Source organism: Ictidomys tridecemlineatus, chromosome 4, assembly GCF_052094955.1.
Source record: "Ictidomys tridecemlineatus isolate mIctTri1 chromosome 4, mIctTri1.hap1, whole genome shotgun sequence".
In the NCBI taxonomy this organism is placed as follows: Eukaryota; Metazoa; Chordata; class Mammalia; order Rodentia; family Sciuridae; genus Ictidomys; species Ictidomys tridecemlineatus.
In genome coordinates this window covers 11851892-11871149 of record NC_135480.1, presented here as the reverse complement: position 1 = coordinate 11871149, position 19258 = coordinate 11851892, and the positions used below count along the sequence as shown (strand labels likewise).

At 55.4% G+C, this 19258-nt stretch overlaps 1 protein-coding gene across 1 annotated transcript; it reads left to right on the top strand.

The window, feature by feature from the left end:
* Positions 1–4620: 4620 nt before the first annotated feature.
* Ms4a10 (membrane spanning 4-domains A10) lies at positions 4621–19030 on the top strand. Its single transcript, XM_078045947.1, has 8 exons — positions 4621–4685; positions 8370–8565; positions 8955–9074; positions 10102–10158; positions 11850–11981; positions 13183–13293; positions 13657–13750; positions 18725–19030. The coding sequence occupies exons 1-8, from the start codon at positions 4651–4653 to the stop codon at positions 18733–18735; spliced, it is 756 nt and encodes a 251-aa protein (XP_077902073.1). The 5' UTR covers positions 4621–4650; the 3' UTR covers positions 18736–19030.
* Positions 19031–19258: the final 228 nt, after the last annotated feature.

The following is a 19258-nucleotide window of genomic DNA, read 5'->3' as shown; positions in this document are numbered from 1 at the left end:
GAAAAACTCAAAAGACAGGGAAAGTTGGAGGACTGAAATGACCAGACTTCAAGACACGGTGTAAAACAATAATTCAGAAACCATAATTTTAATGCAAAAATAAACAAACAGACCAATGGGACAACAAAGCCCAGAAAGAGACCTTCACTGAGTCACTTGAGCTATGACAGAGGCCCAAATGCAGTTTAATGGAGAAAGCATGCTCTTTTCAGAGGAAATTGGATATTGGTATAGAAAAGAAAATAAACTTTAATTCCCTCCTTGTGCCATACATAGAAATTTATTCTAAATGAGTCCTAGATCCAAACTTTAAAATTAAAACAAGATTCTAAAATGATAAGAAAAATATCTTTATCACTTTGGGTTAAGCAAAGATTTCTTAAACTGGACACACACACAAAAAAACAATTTTCATAAACAAAAAGACTGATAAGTTGGAATTTATTAAAATTAAGAACTCCAGTTTAGCAAAAAATCAGGAGTGTGAAGATGCAAACCACAGACAAGGGAAAATGTTTTGAAATATCTCATATCTGACAGAGATCTCACATGCAGGGATATGTAAATAAGTCCTAGGAATTAGTAAGGAAAAGACAGACTCCTAATTTAAAGTGGGCAAAGGACTTGAGCCGCCACTGCATCAAGAAGGTTGTCCAAATGGGCATTAATTAAAGCCAGGCATGGTGACAGACACCTGTAATCCCAGTGGCTTGGATTGGGAGGCTGAGGCAGGAGGATCACAACTTAGTGAGGCCTGAAGCAACTTAGTGAGATCCTGTCTCACAATGAAAAAAATAAAAAGGGCTGGGGATATGGCTTACTGGTGAAGCACCCCTGGGTTCAAAAAACACGGTATCAAAAAAAAAAAAAACATTAAATGTGTTCAACGTCATTAGTCAATAGACAAGCATAAATTAAAACTCCAGGGAGATTCCACAATGTGCCAGGAGGCCTACAATTCAAAGGACTGACTTCTAACACCAGTGGGTTTGGGGACTCAGCTTCTTCTGCATTTCTGGTGACAGGATAATAAAATAATGACTACACTGGGAAAAAAAAAAAAAGTTTGGCCAGATCTACTAAAGCGAACCCCATGCCCATGTTCTAACCCAACATTCTATTCCTGGGTACATACCCAACAGAAATGAGTGAAGGTCACCAAAAGACAGGCACAAGGGCTCTGGATGACACCTTTATTCATAATAAAACTTGAGCTTCTCAAATGTCCATCAGTCCCAGATCAGGTAATTAAATTATAGTAGACATATTCAAAAGGAACGATGTGAAAGAACTGCCAGTCTAACACATGGATGAATCTAACTGAAAAAAGGCAAGCTTTGGGAGCATCCTCCTGTTGATATGAATTTTGAGGACGGGCCTCCAAAACGAATGGTGACAAATGTCAGCACAGCTGAGTGCCCTAGGGAACAGCAGTGCTGACAGAGCGGGGCGTGGGGCATCTCTGTGTCCCGATCTGAGCGATGAGGACGTGGTGGAGTAAAAATTACCTGGATGCACTTAAACACTCCACTGTACGTTATCACCTCTGCTTTAAAAGGTGGAGCTAAAATGAGAAAGCGGTACCGTCTTACTGACCGGTTTCTGCAGAACCCAAACCTAATGGCTTAAAAGCACACACAGTCACTATCAAGCGGTGCCTGTGGTCCGGATCCGGGCACAGCCCAGGGAGGTCCTCTGCCTTGCGACTCTCAGGCTGCAGTCAAGGCGGCCACGGGGCTGCGCTCTCATCTGGAGGCTCAAAGGTGAAGAATCGCTTCCAGGCTCACTCAGGCTGGGGGCAGCATTCGTTCCCTTGAAGCTTTGGGGCTGAGGGCCCCCGCTTCTTTCTGGCTCTGAGGTTCAGTTGCCTGTGGCCCCAGAGGCCGGCTTCTTGGGCCCCCTCGACCTCTGACCCCATCAACCTCTCCAAAGCCAGCTCTCCAGAGCCACCTGCTAGCAGGAGGCAGTCCTCATAACAAAGTAACCATATGACGGAAGCCACCGCCCATCTCTTTGTACCAAGCCCTCTGGTGGACACAAGTCACAGGTCCCACCCACTCTCAAAGAGAAGGGTGAGTGGGGGGCCCTTAGAGTCTACCCACCGCAGTTACGTTTCTGCTCATTTGTACGTGGCAGATGTGAATGTGGGTTGTATTTAACTCACTCCCATTTTTTAAAAATACCATCCTGTCCCCTACGCCCCTCTAGCTCTGGGTTTTCTGTCCTCTCCTTACCACAGTCCCCACTTCCTGACCCACCGGAATCTCTGTCATGGATCTCATGGTCACCAGAATCAGTGGGCTCCTTAAAGCCCTGATTTTAAACACGATCACTCTAGCCATCTCTTTAATGTCGCCTGCTCCTCTGTGCGCAGCACACAGCCCTGTGTGATCTCAAGCTGCTTTGCTCTCATCTAACCATCTACTCGGCAGCGGCGTTTGGATGCCCATGGTAAGTCCTGGCTCCGGGGACAGCGGATGTTAGCCAAGGTCCTTGCCCTCACAGAGCTCACATTAGCCATCTGTCCCCACCCTCTGCCTCCCCCCAGATCTCTGAGCAGCCCCAGCACCTCCTTCCATGCCCCACTGGGGAGGAATTTATGTCATCAACACAAGCCCCTTTCCCACCCGTGTCCCTGATGACAGCGGGTGTCACTAGAGACGTTGCTGCCCCGGCCAGAAGCCCAGCAGGCGTCCCTGCTCTCTCAGCCCCACGTGCCCTCTGCCCCCTGGATTCTCCTCGCTCTCGATGTTTCCACTCAGCCCAGTCTCCTCCGACCTTCCCCCCAGACTCTGACTGGTCATTATCCGTCACCTGCATCCTGGCATTCAGGACCCTGCCCCCCACCCAACCCCTGGCCCAGGCTCATCCGACCCATCTCTGGAAAGATCACAGCCGTGGTGCTGCTTCTAAAGCGCCACAGTCATCGACTGGCTGTCTCCAGACAGCACCTGAGACTCCCCTTTGCCCTCAAGCTAAAGTACAAACCCTAGCTCTGGGAGCCACGGAGAGGTAGCCCCCAGCCCCACAGCCTTGACCCTCCTCCTGCGCTTGACCCGGCAGCCACCAAGGACCTCTGCGAGGCCCGTCTGCCTGGGAAGCTGTCTCTGCCTGCCTCCTGCTCTCCCACTTGCCCTGCTCAACCCCCGTCCTCCTTCAGGTCTCTGTTCAGAGGCCACTCCCACCCATTGGCCTCGCCTGCCCTCGTCCTCTCTCCCCTCCAGGTCTCTGCCCAGCCCTCCCCATGCCCGCCTTCCCAGTGCCACACCACTGACCCACCCAGAACGCAGGCTGGCCTCCCGGATCTGCTTTTCCCCTACTGCGACTTGAACAAGTGAACACCAATGTAGTGGCTCGGCCCAACACAAATCTCCTGCCCTCCAGTTCGGAGGTCCAAAGTCCTACAGTCAAGGTGTCCACAGGGCATCTTCCACGCACAAACTCCTCTAACCCTCCAGTAACTCCTCCCAGGTACCATTAGCACATTTTACCGAAGGGAAAATTGAGTCCCGGAGAGTTCAACTGACTCCCCCAAGACCACACGACTGCGAAGTGGTAGAATCAAGATTTGAATGCAGGCAGGTGGATTCCTGCACCAGCTCTGACGTGCTAGGCTATGCTCGGCAAGTTGAAGTCACTGTGCCCGGGCACTGGGGATGGACCGTCTGAGAAGCCTTGCTTGGTGCTTCCCTTCTTCAGTACGGGAAGCTGGAGAGAGAAGCCAGACAGAAAAGGGGGCCCAGCTCCCCACCTCCTGAACCCGAAGAAGCTCTCAGAAGACCTGCAGATCCCGGAGTGGGCACCGTGCTCAGGGGCGCGGGGAGGGGTGGGAGAGGGTGCCAGGGCAAAGCCAGACAGCTTGCCCAGGGCTGCCTGATGCCATTCACCAGCCATGCCCAGATCCTGATGCCAACAAATCGACTGTGGGACAATCGGATAAACTTGAACATGGACTTGGTACTTTACACCTAGTGAGTAGTAAAGCTGGGATGAGAACAGGCGCTTCTAACCCCTAGTGTATTTCCTGGACTCGAGTGGTTTCTAAGTGCACAGCAGAGACCTGCAGGGCTGCGGGCTTTTGCACTGAGCATGCCTCGGTGGACTCCAGGACTTCATTTAAGTTACACAGTGGTGATCACGTGGTCCTACTTCTAAAGAGTCCGAATCTTTAGAATAAACAGCAAAGTGCTTACCAACGGAACGGCAGGATGTCTGGGTTTTGCTTACCAGCCAGGAGAGCAAGGCTAGCCAAGAACCAATGACGGCCCTGGCTTGGGGACGGGATAAAGGGGGATTGTGACATCATTCTCTCCATTTTTGTGAATGTTTGCAATTTACCAAAATTAAAAAGATCCTTTCAAAACACTCAGCCTCTGACTCTGTGACGATTACCAGCACCTTGACGCCAAGAGTCCTGTGCCAGAAACAGGATCAACTGTCCATGTAGTCTTTGCAACCAGAAAAAGACACAATGGGCCCTAAAATGTTCCCCTGCCTGCGTCTGGGGATGGGAGAAGTTCTGACAGCTTTACGCAGCTGGGCGTAAAGCAGGGGGTGGGTCCGGGAGGGAAGAGATCCAAAGTCTAACGTTGTAAAGATGTTCTGATTTCCCAGCGCTGTGCGGGGCCGAGGCAGCTCAGGGTGCAGGACATGGCAGAAGCTCAGAGAGGAGGTCCCCAGACGAGGTGAGTGGGCCCTCCCCACAAAGAGGGGGATGTCTCGGCGATTCCGCGTGGGCTTGGTGGGTGGGCGAGAAAGAGGACCGAGTTCCATACCCATCTAGTCCGTGGTTGTCTGTCAGGTTGGAGGTGGGTGGGTGTGTCATTTAAGTCCCCAGAAGGGAGCAGATGCCAGCCTTTCGCAACCCACCACCCCCACAGCTAGAGAATGGGTGTCCCATGCTGTGGGGAGGATCTGCCGAGTGGGTGCACCATCAGCCTCTGCCCCGGGGAGAGCCCCATCCTGCGGCCAGTCACTGCCCTTAGAACTGGGAGAAACCTCCGTCCACTCTGATCCAGTCCTGGAGACACATACACACAGAGACAGTATGGAGAAAGCAGAGGGCCACCGAGGACAGGGACCTGTCCAGGACCACCCTTTCCAGAACAGAGGACTCTGTTTCCCCCAGACCCTGGGGCCCCTTGCAGGTGACCTCCCCTTTACCCCAGGACCCCAACCTGAGGCACTGAAGGGGGTGGCCTTTTTCTAACTGGTGAGCGCTGAAACCCGATCCTCTAAGGTCCCCACCAGCCTCTATCACATGGTGCAACTCAGGGCCTCTGACTGCCACCTGTCTGCTTGGGGCACACGCGCACACGCGCGCACACACACCCGCAGAAGCTCTCCCTGTCCTCTCGGCTTCCCCTGCACAGTCTGACCAGGGTCACGTTATTCGTGCCCAGGTTTTCTCCTCCTGCATGACCGACCGCAGACCTGCCAGGGACAGATCTCACTGGTTCCAGCAGGGGCACTATGGTGTCCAGTTCAGAAGGCCATAGACAAACCCGTGAATGGCAGTCCGGGCTCTCAGGACCCTGGCTTGATCCACTGGGAGCTCTCCGTCCCTCCCCACCACCTCCCCCACCCCCAGGAGCCCCGATCCCCTGCCCCTCTTGCTGTGGGCAGGATTCAGGTGGAGGCAATAAACTGTCAACTCCCAATGACAGAGGTGGGATGTGTCCCGTCTTGACAGACGGCCAAACAAGGGCAAGGTGGGGCCAGCTGGCGGGATTCCAGGCATGTGATAGATTGGCGCTAAGCTGGCTGACATGGGTGACTAAGGGCCAGGCCCAGCATCTGTGACCTCTCTCTCCTAACCCTCACAGCCCATGCGCCAGGGCTGGCCCTAGGCTCCCTGTGTGCAGATAAGGAGAGACAGACACTGAGATGTCTAGACCCACCCAGGTCACAGCTCCCAGGAGTAGAGCCAGGATGGGGCCCTGGCCTGTCCCCTCTCAGTGCTGGTGGTCCAGCCCACTCTGCTGCTCTTCTGGGGGGCCAGAGGCTCCTGCCCAGCTCTGTTCCTGCCCTCCCAGGGCCGCAGGAGCAAAGGGGAGTGTGCAGGACCCAGGTGCTCACAGGCCCTGTACTGAGCACCAAAACCCTGCTCGGTGTCCCTGGGATGCCAGGCTGGCTGGACTCTGGTCCCTGGGGAGGGGACAATGCTAAGGAATCTCCTCCCCTCTGCCCCCATTCTGCCAGCCGACCTTCACCCCAAAGCAGCCCTGCAGGTGCCGTGGGCCGCGGCCACAGGATATGCACATCGCGGGACTCAGTTCACCCTGGGTCTCGACAGAGGCAGTGAGACTTCACCAAGCCTTCCCCCTGGCATTCTCTAGCTGTGGGGGTGGGGGGTTGCTAAAGGCTTGCAGCTCCTCTCCTCCTGTTATAGGAAGGCCCTGGAGCAGCGTCCACCCCAGGAAGGAAACAGTTCCCGTTGATAGTAATCTGAGAGATCAGAGCCAATCCCCACCTCCACCGCGGTACATATCCCACAAGAAAGCCAAAAAGAAAGCAAAGAAGGTCAAAAAATAAAAATCCAAACCTCCAGGACCGGAGGTTTGGAAGTTTAAGGTCAGTTGGACCAAAAGCAGATCCTCCAGAATACCAACTGCATAGAATCATTGGACCATGCGAAAAAGGGTTGTATGCCAATTCTGTTCAGGAAATGCCCTTAATGCTACCCCTGTAGGAATCCCCGCCGCCATTAATAAGTGAAAGAGGAAAATGATATCCAGGGTTTCCCAAAGTTATTTGACCATGAAACCCTTTTATTGTAGACCTGTTGGGATCATTTCTCCATGGAACATACTTTGAGAAAGGTCACTCTGTGTTCTTAAATAATCTTATTGGATTCTTATTGGATATCTGAACCACTTTCCCTACCACAGTGCCCATAAGTGAATGTCCAGGTGGTTGTCCTCTCTAGAGCCCAGATACTCACTACCCCACACAGTCCCTGCTGGTCCGTGGAGGTATCAACCCAGCAGCCCAGGTCCAAGAGCCCAGGCAATAGAGTCAGACCACACACGGTTCCAATCCCAGGCACTCCCCCACTGTGTGACCTGGGCCAAGGCACTGGACTTCTCTGAACCTTGGGCTCCTCCTCTATGTAACGGGGCCCACTTCCTGGGAATTGAAGGAGGTTGGCCTGCAAAATCGCCTCCTCCGCCATGCTGGCCATGTCCCTTGGGTAATGTCCCTTCCTCTCTTCCCTGTCCACGACAGTCACCTGGGCTACGAGTCCCTCCCAACCCTCCAAGGCTCTTCCCCCTCTGTGGAAAGGAATCAATTCCAGCACCTCAGTGGGAAACCTAACAAAACCAAACCTAAAAGATGGGGGTGTTCCCACGGGACCTCCTGAGTTCACAGGTCAGTCTGAAAATCAAGGAGAACGCTCCCCGCCCCCCAGTTATTTTATTTCTTCCAGCATAAAGAACCTGAGAGCACCCACAGCCTGTAAAGGATTCACTCATGAGCCCCGTCTCGGGGAGAACCCATTCCCACCTCCATCCCCACCAGCCGGCTCCCTGCTCCTCTCCCAGCTCCCTGCTCTCCCGGGGAAGGAAGACTTCAGCTTGTCTCCCCAGCAGCCCCCCAAGCGCTGGTGCACCCCCGTGGCGTCGGTGCACACTGTCAGGGCCAGGTCCACATTGGCAAGCTTCTAGCCCTCTCCACAGCTTCCCCCTCCCTTTCTGGTACCCGTTAAAACATCCAGAACATTCATTTCCACTTGTCGAGCCAACAGTAAGTGGAGAATCCGTGCCCACAGGCTCTGGTCAGCCTGCCATGTTTGCAGTCCTGGTCATTTATGGGCTGTGCAGACGTGGGCAAGTGGCTTCACTTCCCGGAGTCTCTTGTGCAATGAGAGTGAAGACGGTGTCTGCCTCCTAGGGCCGGAATGATGGTAAAATCAGGTGGTGCAGGCGCCATGCTCATCCCAGGCCTGGAACAGACTGAGCTGGTGTTGATACCGTCCAGTATTGACCTCCTGACTCGGGGTCAGCTCTCACAAAGTCCTCAGCAGTTTTCTTTCCTTCTCTTCCCTTATTCCTGCAAACCTAGGAGGCCTGGGCATGGCTGTGGGGAGTAAGGCCCCAATTCAATCCCCCGCTGCCACCAATTGGCCCAACTTGGCCCAGTAGATGGGGACTGTGTCCTTGTGACCCAGAAAGACTGGGAGCAGCTGCTAACCTCCATCCCCAGGGGCCAGACTCTTCCAGATCAGATGTTGATTGGGGGCTACCAGACAGGGCCAGCACTGTTCTGAACGGCCTCAGTCAGAAGGCAGGAGTGACCGGTGTCATCTCACCCAAGTACAAACCTCAGAAACAAGACCAGCTGATTCGGCCTTTCTCCTTGGCCCACAGCCAGGGTCCCCCGCCCGAGTCCACGGCAGCAGTTGTCCCCAGCTCTGTCACGGAGGAGCTCCCACCATGGGAGGGCCTCCGCCCACCCCAGCCTGGGCAGACAGCTCCACCGGGGGCCGGCACCCAGCCCAGGCTTCTGGTTCCAGACAGGCCCCAGGAGAAGCCCTGGAAGAACGACCTTCTCCAGGAACTGGGCGTGAGTGTCCACCCCCTGGGCCCTGCGGGAGGGTGGGGAGGAGAGGGGATCAGAGGTGCCGGGAGACAGGGAGGAAGAGGTCTCCAGCTTCGCGCTTATTGCTCATCCTAAAATTTAAAAATCAGGAGGAGGAGAATTTGCCCACACTGGCTGCCCTGCGAGGTGTGAGCAGGGCACAGGGTGGCGGCCAGCCCCGGGGACAGATGCCCCTGCCGGCGTGGGGCCTTGGCAGCCTGGACTGCCCCTGCAGCGGGTGCTGGGGAGTGTCCTTCCTTGCAGACTAGGACCCTGAGAGTGCACTAGAGATGGCAGGAGTTGGTCACTGACGGCCTCCCCCAGGGTCCACCGCCGAGCGCCCCACCTCAGCCACCCCCTCTCCTCCCGCCCAGGTCTTCCACTGCGCCATTGCTATGATCCACCTGTTCTTTGGGGGTTACATGATCACCAGAGTCAAGAATCTTCACCTGGTGGTGCTCAAGTGCTGGTACCCATTCTGGGGGGCTGCCTCTGTGAGTAGGAGTCAGCACAGCCCGGGGCTGGGTTGGCAGGGTGGGCTGGGAGGCCTAGCATGGAGGCTGGAGGCTGGAGGCTGGGGCGGGCCTCCCCTTTCTCCAGTCTCCCCATCTCGACTTCCACCATCAGCCACACTGGCCCTAGCTCCCTTCCAAGGCCCTATGGCTCCTGAGTTCCAGAACATTCCAGGGCTCCCTGGCCCCTCCCCCGATGGAACATGTGCATTCAGCAGGGAGGGGGGCCAGTGTGACTGGGGACAGCTCCCCTCCTCCGACGGCCAGGCTGCCTTTGGACCCCACAGCACATTGCTGGAGCCCCACTTCCGAGTCAGGGTCATTCTGCGGGAGCCCACGGGATGCAGCACATGGACACTGTCCTCTCAAAGCCATGACCAGATGGGGTGACGGGAGGAGACCAGTGACAGAGACAGGAGCCAACTCCCTGAGGCTCCATGTGTCTCCAGGTCCCCAGGGCACCCACCCCATCCCCTAATCCCCTGTGGGGGAACAGCTTTCGCACTAAGTCTCAATACCACAGGACGCCCTTGAGCACGCGTCCCTGACACCCCACTTCCACTTCAGTCCTGTGTCCCCATTGCCCCACTTCAGAGTTTTTATCACGTGATGCTAGAACCTTCCATACACACGGTGCCTGTTGGTCCTTTGCTCCCGAGGACTGGCACAAAAGTGCTCAGCCAACATCTGAAGGAATGAGCACAGAGATACGCAGAGCCCTTAGCACCGAAGGCTAGAAACCTCCAACTGCAGGATCCAGAAAAGGCCTGGGGGCGGGGGGGAGGGGGGCCTGGTCCCAGGGGGAGGGGAGGCTTTGGGAAGGAGGAGCAGAGGGACTGCAGGACGTTCCAAGCGCAAGGCCCCGGGAGGAGCTGGCTTCATCTGGGGAGAGGTTCTCTTCCTGGCCTGCCACCAGGGGGTGGTTTTCTTGGAGAGGGGAGCGAGGGGAATTTGTGGGGTTCAAGAAGCCCAACTTCTCCCTCCCTTGACTTTCCAATGGGGCCTGCAGTTTCTCATTTCAGGGATCTCGGCATTAACGGTGGTGACATTTCCCAAGTCCTGTCTGGTGAGTTGGTACCTTGAGATCGTTCCCGCCCCTCCCAAGCAGGGGGTAACTAAGGTCACCTGTGTGCAGTGGCAACTGGACAGGCAGCTCGGGAGGATTGGCTAGGAGCAGTCACGGGCCTCTAGAGGGCCCCTGAGCAGCAAGGTCCAAACGCAGGCAGGTGAGGGTGGCCGGGAGGAGAGGAGCGCAGAGGCTCCGATCCTCCCAATGAAGTGAGGCATCCGGAAACGGCACCCTGGTCCTCCAGTCTAGAAGGGAGCTCTGCTGGAGTTTTGATCTCGGTCACTATGTGGCCATCCTCCCAGAAGCCAAAGTCCCCCAAGCGGGAAGTGTGAGAACCACGCCTGGTCTGCTTCCCTTCCCCAGCTGAGGCTTGCATCTGGACGCCTCCTGCTCCTCACTTTTCTCGCCATCCCCCGTCCTCCCTCAGCCCCAGTGCTGGCCCTGTCACTCTGTCCTGGAGGGGACATCCAGCTTGCTCCCCACACAGCAGCCTGAGGAGTTGCTGTGGAATACAAGTCCCTCCAAGCCACTCCACTACTGTCAACCTTCCCGGGTCCCCGGCCGCGCTCAGCTTGCCTCCAGTGTCAGCAGGCCCCAGCCCGCACCTGGATTTCCTCTGCCAGGCAGATGGGACCGTCGTCCTGCCTGTGCTGCCCGGGCTCCCTGTCCTTTCCCATCTGAGACAGTCCTCCTGGAGGTCTTCCTGCCAGCCTCTGTGTCCCCACGGCTCTTTGCGCTTACCCGTCTCTGTCAGCACTACATTCTGCATGGGCAGCGGCTGTAAGAGCATCTCCGTAGCCAAGAGTGGTCCAGGCGGGCGCAGGAAGGGCATCCCACAACAGACTGAGTGGGTGGAGATGGACAGATGACGGACGGAAGGACCACACCTGCATATTTTATTCCATGGCCTCAACCCATGGCAGGTCCTCCTGCCCCTCCCCGCCCTCTGCCCCGGAATCCCTGGCCTGGTCCTGCCATGTCTGTGCCCCTCAGCCTGGACTGGGGTGTGGCTGTTCCCTACCCCCCTCAAAGACAGAGAATAGGAGGCAGCTGGTGCAGTGAGCCCAGCAGAGGCTGCTCAGCAAGACCTGCCCATCCCCAGGCCTCGCCTGCCTGCACTGAGAACCCTTCCGACACAGGGAGCTCTTACTGCAAAGAAATCCATTCTAATATGAAAGTTTGTAGATTCCCCGGGTTCACAGTCTTTCCTTTGATAAGGGTTTGCATTTGGCATCATGTTCTTGGAATAATGCTTGACCCAAGAGGGTGATGGACACAGGATCACTGTGGGACGGGCAGAGAGGGAGTGTAGACACTAGGTGTGAGGGCCTGGGACACCTTCGGGGATACTCCTGTGCTTTCCTGGGGGGTGGCTCATTCAGGTCCAGTCCCTGGCCATCTGGAAGAGGATGGTCGGGCTTGCTTTGAGGGGATGTGGCAATGGGAAGTCCTCCAAACCAAGCTCTGTGGACCTGTATCTGCTGTTGGGTTCTCAGCATGAGAAAGCTGGCTGGGTCCTCCTCAGTGGTCAGTAGCTTAAAGCCTCCTGTGTGGTGAGCAGCTTCGGGCCCACAGACAGGCGAGTCCCTCTGGAGTCACAGAGGAAGCTCCCAGCAGGCCTGGGAGGAGCGCCCAGACCCGAGTCTCCCGACACTGGACACTGGCTCGGCCTCTCTCTTGGCTTGCAGAAGGGGCTGTGCCTGACCGCCAACCTCATCAGCTTCTTCTGCGCGCTGGCTGGCCTCTTTGTCATCGCCAAGGATTTATTTCTGGAGAATTCATTTCCGTGGCCAATCTGGAAACCGTACCCCAACTCCACAGTGAGTGCCCAGACCCCAAATGTCCTCTGACCCCAAGGAAGCCGCTGCCCCGGGCTGGGCTGAGAGGGAGCTTCCAGCTCTGGGGAAACCTCCTCCGAAGCCCAGGTGCAGGCAGCTGAGCCCTCAGCTGCTCCGTCCCCCAGGCTCCCCAGGCACAGTGGAAGGGGATGGCCAGCCTTCTCCTGGGTCAGCATCAGGGAACCGAACAGGGCCCCAAGTCACGGAGTCTGACCCTTCTTGTATAGATGGACAAACTGAGGTCCAGGGGGGCTGCCTGAGATCAAGGAGCGAGTTAGTTACAAAGCCAAGGCCAGGACCTAGGACTGCCCGCTCCCCAGCCCGGGTTCTAAGTGTGACATCCGTCACCCACGAGCCTCCCAGCAGCCTTGTAGAATCGGCCAAGTCTGCCTTGCTCTTCCCACTCTACAGGAGTGAACACTGAGGCCCAAGATGCTAAACTGGGTCAAGGATGCAGTGACAGCTCAAAGCTGGGTCCGTGACTCCAAGCCCCGCTAGCCACACCACAGCTGCCTCCGCAGCAGGAGGTGGATGGGCCATTCCAAGGCCAGTACCTCTGGGCCAGGTTCTAGAGGTTCTCACCATGGCCCCCCGCTCTTCCTTATCTCCCCCAACACTCACACCCACACGCGTGTGCACACACACCTGCACACACATGGTCCCTACTGAATGTCAGCAGCTTTGGGAGCTGTCACCCAGCTGCACCATGGTCCTAAGTCCACTCCTCCCCTCCCCCACTGTAAAGGGTGCTCCTTCTGTCCCACGTTTCACCACCTGTCAAGAAAAGTTGGCTCGGGGGCTGGGGATGTGGCTCAAGCGGTAGCGCGCTCGCCTGGCATGCGTGCGGCCCGGGTTCGATCCTCAGCTCCACATACCAACAAAGATGTTGTGTCCGCCGAGAACTAAAAATAAATATTAATAAAAATAAATAAAAGTTGGCTCAGAAGACTAAGGCCACTTCAGTTCTCCCAGGAACCCCCTGAGATTCCCAGACGTTAGCAAGGGCTCACCAAGAACCAGATGTGGAGCAGCAAAGGTCCCCCCAGCCCCAGAGCCCTGCCCTGCCCTCCCCGCACTCTCCCCGGGGGCTGAGGCTCTTGCCACTCCTGCCCTGCCTGGTCCACGTGAGAGATGCGGAAACCCAGCAGGACCTGGTCCTGTGTCCCCTCTGCTCCCCTCCCAGAGCCACATGCAGAGGCTGGAGCTGGGCCTGCTCTGCTTCACCTTCCTGGAGCTCTTCCTGCCGGGACCCACAGCCATCGTCGCCTACAGTGGGGACCGCCAGTCTGCAGAGGTGAGTCCTTCTGGAGGCGAGCCCTCAAGAGATGGGGACAAGGGGCCACAGCGGGCTCAGAAAGGGGAGAGAGAAGGCCGGGCTCCGGGAGGGGCATGTGCGCTCCTTCCTGAGCATTGTGACTTACCTGTGGTGGCCAGGACACCGGTAGCAGGACCAGAAATGAGGGCCTTGTCCACTGACCCCTGCAGGCCTTCCCCCAGCTCCTTCCTCAAGACCAGGGCGGCTGGGAACGGTCCCTCAGCCCCACGGAAGTCTCTAGAGCTTCAGTTTTCATCTTCAACATGGCCTCTGGGGAGGGCCCTGGGAACAGCCAGTCACACCACATGAGCAGCAGCAGGGACAGTGACGCCTCTTTTGCAGGACAAGGACGATGCCTCCCTCATTCCCGACATGCCACTGGAATTCCGGGGCCTGTCCCTGGGGCCTCCACCGGCCTACGGGGATGTGACTCAAGGTGAAGAAAAAACTCGGGGGTGAAGAGCCTCAGCCCCAGGCGCCCCCGCACCTCAGGACTCACGTGGCCCGGGCTCCCTGGCACAGACAGGAGCCAACGCCCAGGGAGAAGGGGCAGATGGCACCGTCTGTGCCAGGAGGTGGCCACGGTGGTCTTTCCCTCCAGCCCACGCCCTGAGCCCCCAGCGCCTGGCGTGGCGGTAAGAGCTGCCTCTTGGGAACCCAAACACCATCAGGCCCAGCTGTCCTCCTGGCCAGCCTCCAGAGCAGAGCCCTGGCCAGCAGTGTCCACGGTGGGCGGCACGGGGGCCACAGAGGGGACTCCTCAGAGCGGCGGGCAGCAGGGGAGGTTTCTGGGGAAGCTGTGTGTCCAAGTGTCTGGATTCGGGGTGGAGGCAGAGGGGGCCGGGAGTCAGACAGAAATCTGTGACCAGTTCTTCCCTCCAAACTCCCAGTGGCTCTCTGCCTCCCTGAGCCTCGGTGTGTCCATCTGAAAAGTGGGCGGAGGTGATCCGGGAGCCTCTCCCGATCTCAGAGGCCGGGGGTCAGGAGTGGGATTCAAGGTTTGGGTGGTGACTGAGGCAGCCAGAGGCCCACCAGCCTCGGTCCAAACCCGGCTGTCCTGAATAGCGACGGCCAGGGAGAGAGCCGCGGCCCAGGGCCCAGCTGCAGTCATCCAGGGAAACTGCTCCTGGGTCTGGCTTATTTGTGGACTGTGTGATGTTCTTGCTGTTTCCTTAAATTGATATTTTCCCCCTTATTTTAAAGGGGCAGCTTTGTAGCAGCAACAAATGAGAAATCAGTATCTTTCCATAAGTAGACACTAAACCCCAGCAGGACATAGAGGAGGTGAAATTAAACACAGTGCGACTCCCCACCCCACCTCGAGATCTCACCTACTGCTCCTTGTCCTCTTGTTCAACTCTGCTCTGGCCACCCTGGGGTCCCCTGAGGCTCCCTGGACATGTCAGGCACGCCCCTGCCTCTGAGCTGTCTCCCTTGGCCTTCCTCTGCCTGGACTGTCCTCCCCCAGAGCCCACTCTTTGCATCTTTACTGGACCACCAACTCTAAGCCAATGTCAACATCATCCGGCCTTTGTGTCCACCTGGGATGCAGGCACTGCGACTATCCATTTCACACAGGCTCAGAGAAGTTCAGTAAATTGTCCAAGGACACACAGCGAGTCAGTGGCAGCCTGGCTCCAAACTGAAGTCCACCTACCGTTGACATGCGAGATTAGTCACAGGATGGCCCCTGCTCTCCTCAAGAGGTGCTTTCACTTGGGAGGGGATTTGCACCTATGGGGGGCCACCACCCAGGGCTCCACTGCAAAGTCAGCCCTTATAGCCCACAAAAGCCCGTCCACCCAGTGGGCTTAATGCCCACGGCACCCCCAATTTTTAGTTCTCAGGAATAGCAGGCCTCTGTCTGTGGGCGGGATGTCCTGGGTGTATTTGCCCTTGCACTGAATATTCCAGGGTTTGGGGTTCTCTGGATTCTGCTGTCTGCTTTGTCACCTCCCTCACTGCCACTTCTGACTGTCACCTCTGGCTGTGGCCACGGGCTCACTCAGCACCTCTTCTCTCCACTCTGATCTGCGGCTTCTCCGTTTCTGTGGGCTGCATCTGGCTTTAGAATAAAATGTAAAGCTGACGTCTCCCTGACCGCGCGGCGAGAGGAAGCCGTGCACAGGACCAACCCCATCTCTCTGCAGATGAGCGGCTGGAAGGAGCGGGTCTCAGCTTGGCTCTCTGGAGGCCTAGGGGCTAACTCCAGCTCTGCCAGTGACTTACTGTGTGATCTCCACTCAGCCCCTTTCCCTCTCTGGGCCCCAGTTTCTCAGCTGTAGAAGTGGACATTGTGCTAGACGGGTGCTTGCGTCAGTGAAGATAGAAAGGACCCAGCTGCTCAGGAGGCTGAAGCAGGAAAATGACAAGTTCAAGTTCAGCCTGGGCAAATTAGTGATTTCATGTCTCAAAGTAAAAGACTAAGGCTTGGGCTATAGCTCAGGTGTAGAGCACTTGCCCAAGCAGATGAGAAGCCCTGGGTTCAATCCCCAGTGTGGGAGGTAGAGTGCGGGGCGGGGGCGCAGGGTGTAGAAATGGCCTGTGACTTGATTCCTGTTCTTTAGAGGTCAGTCGATACGAGATTGTCAAAAGGACCTCCCTCTAAAAGGATGTGGCCTTTGCCACAGGCCAAGCAGGACAAGCAGACCTGAGAGGAGGACGGTCACCTGGGCCGTTGGTGTCCTCAGCAGAGAAGGCAGAGTTTCTAACACCAGGTTGGAAACCGCAGGCAGATTTGACCATGGAGTTGAGTTTGAATCAACTTGTCAACTTTTTTTTTCCCCTTTTTTGCTGTACTGGGGATTGAACCCAGGGGCTCTCTATCACTGAGCCGCATTCCCAGTCCTTTTTATTTTTATTTTGAGACAGGGACTCACTTATTTGTCCAGGCTGGCCTTGAACTTGTGGTCTCCTGCCCCAGCTTCCCAAGTCGCCGGAATTACAGGCATGTGCCACCGTGCCGGCTTTGAGTCAATATTTCTATAGGCATTCAGCCCGAAAACTAAACCCAAGGTCATTTTGGCCCATTATGAAAAATACTCACACAAACCAAAAAGTTGAAAGAATCATACAACAAATGCTCTTAAAAACTCTCCACCAAGATTAGAGGGTTAACGTTTTGCCTGTTTGCTTTCTCGCTTTCTGTACTTATATCTCTTTTATCTGTGTATATACCCACGCATATACAAGAATTCACATCTATGTACCATTTTGTGAAACTACCTCAAAGTAAGTTGTAGAAAGCATGACTCTTTGTCCCTAAGTTCTTTCACCTGCATTATTTCCTAATGATAAGAATTTTTTTCTTCTACAGAATCTCAATTGTCACACTAAAAAAAAAAAAAAAATTAGAAATAATTCCCTAATTCTAACATCCTGTTCGTATTCAGATTTTCCCCCACCAAACCAAAAAGATGTCTTTATTGTGATGAACTTTTAGCCTGGGTCTAATCACATTTTAGGTATTATATTTGATTATCCAGGAGGGAAAGGCTGGGTGAGCAGTGGCTCCCGGAAACAATGAGCTCATTCACCCTGTTGAGGTCAGGGGCAAGAGCTGCTGGGGTGGTGGGGGGTAGACAGAGCACCTGGGGCCCCCCACCACCTATATCACTTTATTTTCCCTTTACCTAGAACAGTTCTCTGCTTTGTTTCATGACATGGACTTTCTGTGGAATGTGTGATGGTCCCCTGGTGGGGTCCTCTCACTTGTTCCTCCCCCACCTCCTCCCTGCAGCCTGGCAGGAATGTCTAGGGCTTGGTCCCGTGCAGGGATCCTGCTGAGAACACTCTGGAGAGGATTCCTCATGCTGTACCCCACCTGGGGCGCTGCAGGGAGGGGGACCCTCCTCCTCCATTAGCCGTGCTGGGCCCAGGGAGACAGTTCTATTCCTTCTTCCTACAAGAGTTTTTATTTTATGAAACAGCACACATCACTCATCAAATAGGAGAATGTTGCCATGTGTCCTTCTGTAATATGTGAACATGCACGACAGGGAAACTTCAGATGCCTTTAGCCTTCACTTTATAGCACTCAGTTGGAAGCAATGGCTTAAACGCCCTATTTTTTCTTTGTACTTAAGTCGCTGCTTATCACAGGCGTGCAACAATGCAGAGCCTTTGGGGCTCTCCCTGGAGGGCACATATGATTACCAGTGCCACAGCCAAGTCACGGGAACCTGCAAGTCTGCACACGGGCTCGGGAGGCTGAAGGGGAGGGTAGTCAGGTTCTCTGCCTGCTCTGGCCCTGGAGGCTTCCACAACCAGGAGCCAAAAGAAGGAAGACCCCAAGGCCCACGTCTCTAAGCAACACCTCCTGCAGTCAGATGTCAGCTCAAGGGCCTGGGAGCAAATTGACCAGCAGCCTCTGGTGCCTGGGCCCCACAGACAGGGCTTTTCCACTCCCTGGAGAAGACAACGCCCAGTGAACTTTGATCCCGGGAGAGACAGGCTACCCTGTTGAGGTCAGGAGCAAGAGAAGCTGCAGGGGGTGGTGGGGTGGGGGGGGGCGGTAGAGCTCCTGGGGATCCCCCACCTCCTATCTTCCTCCTGCTTGCAAAATTTCACATATTCTAAAAATCATTGAATTGTAGGGGGGAAAAAAATGAGTCCATCTAAAGCAATTTATTAAATAAATAATGATACAGCTGAGCATGAAGGCACACGCCTATAGTCCCAGCAACTCGGGAGGCCGAGGCAGGAGGATCACAAGTTTGAGGCCAGCCTGGGCAACTTAGTGAGAGCCTGTCTCAGAATGAAAACTAAGAAGGGCTGAGGATGTCTCTCAGTGACAGAGTGTTCCTGGGTTCAATCCCCAGTACCACTAAATAAATAAATAGGATGATACAAAACACAGAAATAGTTAAGAATCTCGAAGGTAGCACTGGAAAGATTGGGAAATCGGGAAAGGAGATCTTTTCACCCCACCCTGCTTGCAAAAAAAAGAAAAAAAAAAAGTGGACTTGCACTTCTGTGGTTGAGATTGGAACTTCCCCGTGGCCTTGAACCTGGAGTTCTACTTTCTACGCTCATTGACCTTTTGCGTTAAAAGAATCTCTGTGGATCATTTCACCCCCGTGTGTCAGATGGAGAAACTGAGGCCCCGGTGGGTGAAGGGGCTTAGTGGAGATAACCAGCAGCCTCTGCGTGGCCCCTCTGCCCATGGCCCTCCCAGCCCCAACCCCCTGCTTCCCTGGGAACCCAAGAGCATAAGAAATAGAAGTCCCGTCGGTGTCTGACCCGTCCCTGGCTCCCAAACCTACTGTCTCCTCCAGGCTGTGGGACAACCCGGCGAACTAACCCCACCTCCACCCCAGGAGCACGCTTCGAGACCCCAAGGTTCCCAACGCAGGTCCCCGGGGCTTGTCAGCATCTGGCTCATTTATTCCCTGCTTCCTTCATCCCACAGGAAAAAACTGAGCTCCTGCCGCGCCGTGTCTGGGGCAGATCCCCACGTCAAACCCCGACGCGTCCCCAGCCCCCAGACGTGGACCGTGTTGGGTGAGCCCCGCCTGAGTCAAACCATCACACAACTAAATGTCAACCCGCCCTCAAGGAAAGCAGAAGGGTTATCAGAGAACGTGATGGAAACCTGACGGGGAATTCGGTGGGGTTGGGGAGGAGAGGGGGCCGAGAGTCGAACACTCTTGGACAAGGGGTACATCTTCTTTTCCTATTTCAACAAACAAAAATAAAAAATCACGGTATAAATGAATCCTATGATTGCTCCCAACCATAAGACAAAGAATGATAGAACTGGAAATGACCTTGAAGGTTATGAGCTGGTCCCACACCTCCATTTGGCAGATGGGGAAACAGACCCAGGACGGGAGGGATGTCCAAGGTCCCCCAGCCTGTACCCTTAGAAGCAACCAGCTCTCCTCCCTCTACGGTTAGTCCCCTCCTCCTGACGCCAGCAGCCAGCTCCTGCCAAACAGCGAGG

Bases quoted from the DNA above. Each gene is read 5' to 3' on its own strand.
- Ms4a10 (XM_078045947.1), top strand. From the start codon at position 4,651: ATGGCAGAAGCTCAGAGAGGAGGTCCCCAGACGAG. The intron at 9,075-10,101 runs GTGAGTAGGAGT...TGGGGCCTGCAG, and splicing joins CATTCTGGGGGGCTGCCTCT to TTTCTCATTTCAGGGATCTC. The intron at 13,294-13,656 runs GTGAGTCCTTCT...CCTCTTTTGCAG, and splicing joins GGGACCGCCAGTCTGCAGAG to GACAAGGACGATGCCTCCCT.